Raw genomic sequence first — 10,001 nt, 5'->3', positions numbered from 1 at the left:
ACAACTGAAAAATTCAAGATGAAAGCCTGCAGGTGTTTGTGGGTTCATGGGTCTGAATGTGGAGCTGTCAACCAGTGTGAAGCTGTTACTAAGAAAAGAAAGACAACCTGTACTAGAACCTAAAAATGGACATCTGAGATGAAAAATAAAGCTTTATGGCCTTGTGAGTCTACACTTGTTATTGAGACTACATGGACCACAAGAAGCAGAGAATACAACATTCTGAGCTTTTAAGACTGTGTGAATCTCCACAGACCTCTTTGAAACACTCAAATCTATATTTTGTAAAGAATAATATTAAAAGTTGTAGTATTCAGTTGTTAAGACTGCTCTGCAGTTTTCTGTAGAAATATTCATTCAATCACATGGGTCTTTTTCTTTTCAGACGCTGAAAAACAAAACATTTCTAAGTAAAATCTATATCTGCTGGTTTGGTTTTTAAGTAATTTCAGTTTAACCGAATGGTTTAGATTCAGAGTGGCCTCCCTCACCTACTGTCAGCATACGTAAAGATATATCGTCTCTTTCCAAGAAAAAAAATATCTCAAAAATAGTAAATTTACAGATGGTGAAAAAAAAAATTAACTTTCAATGGAGGTCAGTATAAAGAGATCAAAGATTTATTCCAAGTTATTTTGGAGCATTTCTATTGGTCCATTCATCACGAAATGTGAAGAAATGTGGATGTGTTCAAATTATGTAGTAAACTAAAAATCCACGAAAATAGAGATGTTTTTCTGTTTACAGCGATGATACATGTTGCTTACTATTCCCAGTGTCCAATGGAAAATTCCATCCAGATAAACACACCAATGAGATTTTATTATGGTTTTACATTCCACAGTTTGAACATTTTCCAGGATTTCATATTTTTTTTTCAGTGTTTTGTACATTTTTATTTTTTTTAGATTTACGCAACAGACACATTACTGATGAAAATATTCGATAAATCCTTAGATTGGAATTGTCCCATTAAAAATGAAAGTTGCAGTTTCTGGACTCTGCTACTATTTTACAACATATGAAGAAGAAAAAATTCCCACTCACTCAAACATTTAGACTCAGACTTCCAAAAACATAGACAACATGTTTGGCTGATTTTATGTAAACAGTGGCTTTGACTTCAAAATGGAAAGATGGCAAGATTTGACTGGTTCTTTTTTCTCTGCCAGTCCTGTAGAGATGAAGACAGCTTTTTGAAATTATTCCATCTCTACTCCAGCGTAGTAAGTGTCAATAAGTATAAGAATCAGTGTTGAATTGATTATGGCTAGCCTTGGGTTGCTGTGCCAATAGGTAAAAAAAATCGCCTAAACCACAGTCTTGCCCTGATCTGTGTTAAGCTTCTGAAATGCATTTCAATCCCTTTTCAGCAAACAGATGGAACTGATATCGTTCAAGGCAATCCAGCACAAAATTCAGGAGCACCCTTTGGCATCAGATGCCTATCCCCTAGTACTCCAGTTCACTGTAGCCTCACAAGAAGCTTTTCAAGAATAAAAGAATGGTGAATGGCTGAAACCCCTTAGAGCATAAGGTAATTTCATGGGTGTGTTTTATTAACATCACAATTAACCTGATGGTGGACTAAATCCTGACTGCGGTATGCAAGTATTGACTAGAAAATCAATTAAAAATAAGACAAATAAAGAGATAAATAAAATAAAAACACACATTTTGTAGCTTTTTTGGTGGCCTGAATATTGTTTCAGGTAGCAGTGTGCATATATTGCATAGTCCTCCTATGGGCTTTTTATGGGTTCTGTAGGTGTCGCTAGAAAAGTTACCACTTACTGTAATCAATTGCAGGCTATTAGAATTAGGCAAACTGAAAACAAGTAAAAACTACTGTGTTGCTCCCAATTTTTGCCTGAGCTACTTGTAGTTAGCTACGTGTACTAGAGAAAGCATTTTACCAAATAGCTCAAGCTCCGGAAACTTAGCCGATGCATGGTGCTTAATTTATTATTTTTTTCATTCTGCGTGCAATAGAATCCACACATTCAGCAGACAGCCATTGACCCCCTTCGCATCTATGTCTGGTTGCGTAATCCTTGTGGATGCAAATAAATATTTTGCTTCTTAACTGTGTCAAGGAACACTATCTTATATAAGGCCAGATGGGCTTAATTCAAGATGCCTATGAGAGCGGATTGTTTCTTTATTTACTTTGCTCATGACCCAGATGTTTCTGCTGTGAGAGTATAGTAATCGGGGACACTCTGTGTGGGCTGGGTGGTTGATTTTTTAATTTTTTTTCCTCAAATAAGACAGATTTTTAGTGTCTGCTTCTGGGAAGAGAAAAAGAGCAAAAAAAAAAAAAAACTACTGGAGTGTAACCAGTTAATGTAATTTCAAGGCCAATTGCATTATCAGCTAGCGTGATGAGAAGCGACTCAATATTTAAGCCAGTGTAAATGGGTAGAGGCCAAAAGCTGGCACGGACTACCCCACAGTCCACTCACGCTAGTACTGAAACCTGCATTGCTGGGCAATTTATTAACCTATACATGCACTCATATTAGTCTACAGTATTGATTTTGTAATGCTCTGTGTTTGAATATTACTTAGACAAGGCCTTTATAACACATGTATAAGCACTGGATAAAGAAATGCTTGAATATTTCTAAACAGCTTGGTAGTGATCACAAAACGACTATATTAGTAGTGGACAATAGTATTGACGTTGAGTAGTTGTTCCATTTTTGGCTGCTCTAGTGAAGGGTCAGCGCAGAGGATCAACCAATCCGCACAATCAACTTGGCACAGGTTTTAAGCCGGATGTTCTTTCCTAAAGCATCCCTCTCATTCCAATCAAGCTGGGGACCAGCACAAGGGGTGCGCTGAGCAGCACAGTCCTCAGTGGATGGTTTGTGGACAAAGGGAAAACACACCAATCTCCTCACAGATGAGTGACTTGAGATGAGGACTAAACTCAGGACCCCAGGCCCTTTAGTTGGTGTGCGACAGTCACATCACTGTCGTGAAACATGCCAACTGAAACAAGCAGTGATCTAGCTGAGGCGTAATGTGCTCCAAAATACTCAGCTATTAAAAATAAATTTTTAATTATTAAATGCTCATGTATAAATTGCAAAGACCTTATGAAGATAGCCTTTGGCTGTTGATTCTTGATATTACTGCTGAAATAGTAGGATTCTTAATAACACAACACAGTGATTTCTCCTTCATAAATTTAAAAGAAAGATCATGTTGTTTTTGTCAGGATAAAGTTTGCAAATCTGTATTTAAGGTCCTTTTGTAATTGTGATTTTAAGAGGAGTAGATCCAACACACAAAGCTGTGTCTTACCGTTTACCACAGAGTTGCATTTGTCGGAAAACACATGTTCATTCAGATTATTAGCTTAAAGATCATATGTAATTTGGAAAATATAGTGGCATTAGAATGTATTAATAATGCCCAGCATCAGAACCCTTTTTTCTTTTTTCAGATGTAGAAGCAGTAGCTGAGGTTTGTTTGTTAATTAAAGGAACACTCAAGCATTTCTTAAACTAATCTCACAGAAGCGAGTGCCCTCTGGCTTCTATTACAGAAGAGTTTTCTATTGTACAAAGCAACATTATGAAAATTATTGTCCACGGTAATAAGCCGTATAATAGAGATTCAAGAAATAAAGATTAGGATGAAAAATCCTGGAGTATTACTTTAAATGGTCCCTAATGGTTTGAGGGTGCTCTAGGGTTCTTTTTCTCATGCTGTGTAACTACTGCACCTGTGAGAATCTGCAGTTATAATGATTATAGACAGGGATGAGGACCTGGATTAGCAGGTACACAAACAGAGGGGATGCTATGATTAAGCCAGGCTGGGATTAGCCACATTATTTAAGATTTATGTGAGCACTTTTGGTATATCCCAAACAACTCTGAAAAACAGTACAATAAAGGAACATGGATATTATTAAGAGGTGGCTGATTAATGGAATTAACATTGCGGTGATCAGAGGAGGCATAATGTAACCAGATTACGCCATCATAGCTTGATCTGGGATCAAAAACAGTCCACTAGCATTAAGGGCTTCGCGATTGTGTTAAGCTTGTGCTTTATTGAATGGGTGCTTTCGTCGTATATATCGAGGGTGCTTTTTTGCTATAAGGTGCTATGGTTTCTCAGTCACCTGGAGATCATACAATAACAGAATTGCGGTGCGAGTTAATGATAGCAATAATTAATCATTTGTTTATTTTACGTAGATATGACAAAGCTAAATCAGAGAGAATTTACATTTGGACCTTCTATAAGTTCCAGCCAAAGCATTTTTAGTTTAAAAAGAAGGAATATGTAATGAAAAATGGAGTGGTGTTTTATTCTTCCATAGACTTGGAAGCCAGCCACCTATCTTCTTAATATCTAAATGAAAAATACAGTATTAAATGAAGACTCTAAAAAAATGGATGATTTGGAAAAGTTTATGTATTTTCAAAGGCCAGATGTGCAAATACATTTTTCATTCATTCTAAGCACAAACTTCAAATGTGTCTTTTGTTGAAAAATGGACTCTCTAAGGTTGGGCCTTTATTACATTACCATAGGTTTATACATAGCAGTGGTGGCAACTGCCAAATCTCTCAAGGGGGCAATTGTTGTGATGACGGTTAAGGAGACTTGTTCAATGGGTAAATTGTCTGATCACCTCATGTAGCAACACCACTGTTAACTAGTATTCGGTACCCTCCTAAATTCACTTCTCAATGATTGTGCACTATATAGTGAGTAATGGAGGGAATAGTGTGTATGAGGCCATTTCAAACACATTTCAGTTTACATATGACAAAAGCAGGTTAGGGCTAGCCCTCCCAAAACTGACAGAGACTGCACTGCAATGTCTGTTTAAACAAAAGCCTAAACTTGAGCCTATGAGAGCAATCTGGGTGATTTTTAACCATGTTGAAATCACACAAATATGTGCTACCGAATGAAAAAAAAGGTGCTGAATGGGCTATGATAATTAGAGGCAGGCAGACCGTCTAGAACAGGCACAGCTAATACAACACGGTGGCAAAGTGTGATCAGCCTCACAAACAGACCTCCAGGATCCAAGTCAGAAAATGAAGCAAGAGATGCAGAAACTCAAGGAAATTGGTATTAAGCATAAAACAATGTGGATAAGACTTAATTGCCAAATAAAATTTTACTAACAGTATTTTACATATAGTCTTACACAAGGGGTGATAGAATGTGTGTTATCATCCCCATCTTCGGCAGGCAGCATCATGAAGCAGTTTGTAAGCAAACGTGTGCAAACCTAAAACAGGAGCCCAGGAGAGCAGAGTGTAACATGTACCCTAGTCTTTTTTTTAGTAATGTACTTCACCTACTGCTACTTCATCTGAAATATTAAACTCTTTTTGTCTGCACTCATGTGATTTGAGGTGTGCATGCTGCTTTCCTTTTAATATAGTGTAGGAACTTGTGTAAAAAGTGCTCCTTGATGCTGCCTGCAGAGGATATGGCCAATGATCCAAAATCAAGCAGCCTTCACTTTTTGACAAGTAACTGCAACCGAAAAAATGCTTTGGATGGAACGTACATGGACCCGTTTCGGTATTCATGTGGCAATTTGATTTACAGAGCCATTTATTAATGTAACATTCGAATGTTCAAAAGGGTTGGTGGTTGATTAATTTAAGTCTCATTTGAAAATGCTAAGGTTTGAAAAGAGTGACAGCTGTAATTAAGCTATAAGTAACACACTGGTAATTCTCTAATAACACTGGCATTAATCATAATATAGCACTGGTATTTTTTGTGCATATAAAAACCACTTCTTATGAAAAAAAAAAGACTGCAATGTGTTTTGGAGCAAAACTATTTGATTACTGTCTGGATTTCCAATGCAAGGCCATTAGTGCTAATAAAACCTGCTGCAGTTATATCGTACATTCTTCACCAATATCATGTCTCTTCAGGAAGCCCTGTTGGATTGGGGCATCACAAGAACTGCAGTTAGCTTTTGCGCACATTCTCAGAAGAGATTCAGCATGTGTTCCTATCAAATGGAATAAGTGCCACCTCACGGATGAGCTTAAGGCGGCGACGCTCTGACGCTAAGGCTTCTCTCTATCTCCGCCAGGGCTGTCGAGAGAAGTGACTTTCAGAGACTCCACGCTTAGTTCTTATAAACAGGATATGGCATCTTTCCTCTTTAGTCATTTTCTGTTCATCAAAGAACCTACCTATTGTTCCCCCAAGGCAGGATTTGAGTTTGTGTTGTGGGTTTTTTTTTTTTTTGTGACAGCATTGTTCTCTGTTTCCTACCCATTCTATTTCTCCTTCTCAGGCCACCTTCCAACACATTTATCTATCAGAGCCAAATGGAGGACACATATACCAGCACACACCCACTTAAACACACACATACACACACACACACACAGTCATTCATATGAGATACTTGTCAATTTTCAGAAAACAAAAGCACACAAAAGGTGGACCACCATGTTAAAAATGTTTGATCCCATTTTGAGAATGGAAGAATGGAACTGGCCCTAAAAAAAGTAAAAGCTCCAAAATCTGTCCAAATGGTTATGATATTTTGTTTGTTTGTTTTCTCTGGAGGATTATTTACAGTTTGCTATACAGCAGTTGAGAAATACTGGCACCAGCAGACCTCGAAATGTTCTTCTCTTAGAAACATGGACTTGCATATGAGTATCCATCTCACAGCTGCAACCTAAAGGCCTTGTGGTAGACTCCAGTGTCCAGTCTTGAGATCTTTGACACTTTCAACTAAAAAGAATCAGTTCACATCTATGTCAGGAAATTCTGCAGCCCAGAATCCATTGCTTACAAAGGTTTCTTTCTTTTGTCAGCACTCTGTGGACCATCGTGAACTGCTGACTTCACATAATTGGCACCTTTCTTTGGTTCTTCCTTCTCTCTGAATGCACAAGGAATGAAACCCATACGAGTGCTGAAATTTTGCAGTCCAAAAGCACCAATGTAGCAACATGGGGAAAAGGACAAACATCTAGGAACTTCTTATTCACGCCTGTAAAGGTCCATGCTTATGTATTTTCACATATCGATGTTCAAGGTCTCTGTTACCATTTCATGTTGTCCTTCACAAAGCTCTTGTGGGCAGGGTGACACTCTCCATATCACGGTAATGGCAAAGTCCACCCACACACTGACTTATTGCAGTTTGTTTCTTTTTCATCTATTTTTCTTTGAACGATCAAGACACTTGCAAATTCACACAAAAATGGGCATCTGTGGCCTGGTTGGTGAGATTAGAAATGACTCTTAATGGATGCATGATTTGGGTCGTCACTTGTCTTGTACTATGTATATGTTCCTTGCATGATACACTGCGTATAAGTCTGCGCGGTGGCTTTATGGTAGACGTATCGCCCAGAGAAGCCTCCGCTTAACACACGGTGCCATTTTCTTGCCGGGACTTGGGGCAGGTGGAACGAGGGAGCGGCTGGACGGAGGGTGCCAGTGTGCAGAAGAAGCCGGCGATTAGTGACAGGCCAAGTCCACCCCAGGCGCAGAACATGGACCAGCCATATCCATGGCTGATGTCATCCGGGAGCCCGTACAGGTAACGTGGGTAACGGGACAACTCAAAATTAATCCCCGCCACACAGGTGCACAAGGAGATGATGCAGAATGTGCCTGAAAAGAGAAGAGAAGCTATTAGTTTTGGGCAAAACACAAATGGATCCCTAAATTATATTGGTAATACTTTACAATAAGCCTTACTATGTGGTTAGGTAATGTCACAATTAATCATTAATTAATGATAATAAACAAAACTTAGCATTAACTAGCATTCTTTTAGGATTTTATAAAAGTGTTTCTATCATTCCTTTATCATTAGTATTAATAATTAGTAATGTTTATTGCTTTCTTTTACCTTATTTTGTCTTAAGTAGCATTCCATATTAATATATCCTTATTGTGAAAGGTTACCATTATATCTTATACACAAAAGGTAGCCAACTGGTCGCCTGTGGGGACCATATGAGTCGCCGGCAGGGTTTGAATTAGTAACACTTGCACTGATGTACATTTGATAAAGACAATATTGCATAAAAAATTAAAAACCATAATGGTTTAAGTGTATATGGATTCTAACATTGTCTGAGGTCAAATTTCAATACAAGGGGTCCTCGACTTACGACATTGATCCGTTCCTACGTCGCGTCGTAAACCGATTTTCGGTGTAAGTCGGAACATACGTACATACTGTACGTAAATAACATACTGTAAACACTTATCCTATCCTAACACCTATCCTCCTCGGTCCCGAGCCGCGTAACCGTGTATTCTTCCGCTGCGCACACCAAACACGAAGTTCGCGTTACGACGTTTACAACGCAAAACCATTTAAATCAAAACAAGGCTTTATACAGTAAATGGGAGATGTGTCGTAACCACGAAACATCGTAACTCGAGACTGACGTAACCCGAGGACCTCCTGTATTTTGCACAAGACAAACCTACATCTCACTCGTTGGTGAGAAAAGCACGAGGGTGCAGCTATGATGGCGAGCTAGATACAAAAATGTTACAATGTTAATGATTAGTAAAAACTGCATATGATTTAATGATGTTAGAGTTAATGATTTCCTCAAAGTTACAGAAATGATCATTTGTACCAAAAAATATAACAGATGTGAGTTTGAACTAAATGCTACAAATGTGCTAATTCATACAAAACTGTTTACATAAATATCAAAGATGTGATAACTCTGACTTTTGAATGTTGCAACAGATTGTTAATTTTTAATGCATTTTTAGTGATTCTGAGCAATCATTAACATTAATTATATCAGACAGTTTCTTTACATATTTACCATAAGTAGTAATTATAATGTTATCATTAAGGGTGAACCATGCAACATTATGTTATTCAGGAAGTGTGTATCAATCAAGTAGTCCTTTATATTGGTCAGTATCCTTAAAGTAGTGTTTCAAAATGGTTGGTGACCCCTGCTCTACACTACTGTCCAAATGTTTTGGAATTATTTGTCATAATACATTTTAAGGTACATTATGTAGTATTTTTACCTTACAATTACAGCTTTAAAGTAATTGTGACGATTCACTGGACCTGTAGCAGTTCCAGGCTCAACACTGAAGAAAGTGCACTATGTAACTTTTGGAGGAGGGTAGGAAACCACCCCCCTTCCTTAATTAACTCCTTGAGCCCATTAGCAAAATTACCAAATGTTAATCAATGGGACCAGTGATTAGCGCTGAGATTATTGTTACCATAGTAATCCTTCTCACTGAAATCCAAGAAAGGTGCATTCAAGCCACATCAAAGACAAAAATATAAGCTGTGTCCGCTGCTTACTGGCGTCACAGATAACACCGCCGTCACACGTTAGCGGATAAAGGACTCTAATTGTGGACTCATTTTGTGCGTTGTGTGACTGAGCGAGTGTTCAGCTGGGATTCAGCCCCCACCCCTCCGTAATCTGACCCTCAGTGCTCCTTCTGCTTTTATGACTTAGCATCTTAATTGGCTTTTTAATTGCCTTCTCATTATTCAGGAGCAGGGCACTGCATTAATCCCATGCATCTTAATTGTGTCTTCTCTGTCTGCTCTCTGCAACGCCGCAGCTACATGGTGCCATGTGCCCTATGTTCTTCACTTTAATCACCATCTACAGTATATTGTATTTCCAATTTTCTCCCCAGTTTATTCACTGTCGATTCCAACTATTGATAACACAGAATCAACCCGGAACCCTCCCCTTTTATCTTGTCTATCATTGAAAAAAGGACGCGCCATGCACGGTCAGAACAATTGTCACTGTGATAGTACTCTCAAGGGTACATTTCAGTACCTTTATTTAAGAACATAATTGTACAATTTACTATAATATTTGTATAATTTTAAATTCTGTTGATTTCATACGCTCTATTTCATTGTGTTCTTTTAATTAGACTGAGTTTTATAATGAAAGACTACAAATATTCACCTCTCCTTTTGGAGAAGGGAATGTAATGTACCTTTAGAG

The 10,001-nt window shown here is 38.1% G+C and overlaps 1 protein-coding gene across 1 annotated transcript in view; it reads right to left on the bottom strand.

Annotated features, from left to right (window-relative positions):
* Positions 1–816: 816 nt before the first annotated feature.
* tmem178bb (transmembrane protein 178Bb) overlaps positions 817–10,001 on the bottom strand; it is a 138,721-nt gene continuing 129,536 nt past the window's right edge. Inside the window, exon 4 of the mRNA XM_066669886.1 lies at positions 817–7,644. Coding sequence (XP_066525983.1) covers positions 7,394–7,644 — 251 coding nt within the window. The 3' untranslated portion in view covers positions 817–7,393. The remainder of the gene's footprint in view (positions 7,645–10,001) is intronic.

This window comes from Hoplias malabaricus, chromosome 4 (genome assembly GCF_029633855.1).
Source record: "Hoplias malabaricus isolate fHopMal1 chromosome 4, fHopMal1.hap1, whole genome shotgun sequence".
NCBI classification, from domain to species: Eukaryota; Metazoa; Chordata; class Actinopteri; order Characiformes; family Erythrinidae; genus Hoplias; species Hoplias malabaricus.
Note: the sequence above shows the minus strand (reverse complement) of the source record. Positions and strands in the feature narration are given on the sequence as shown.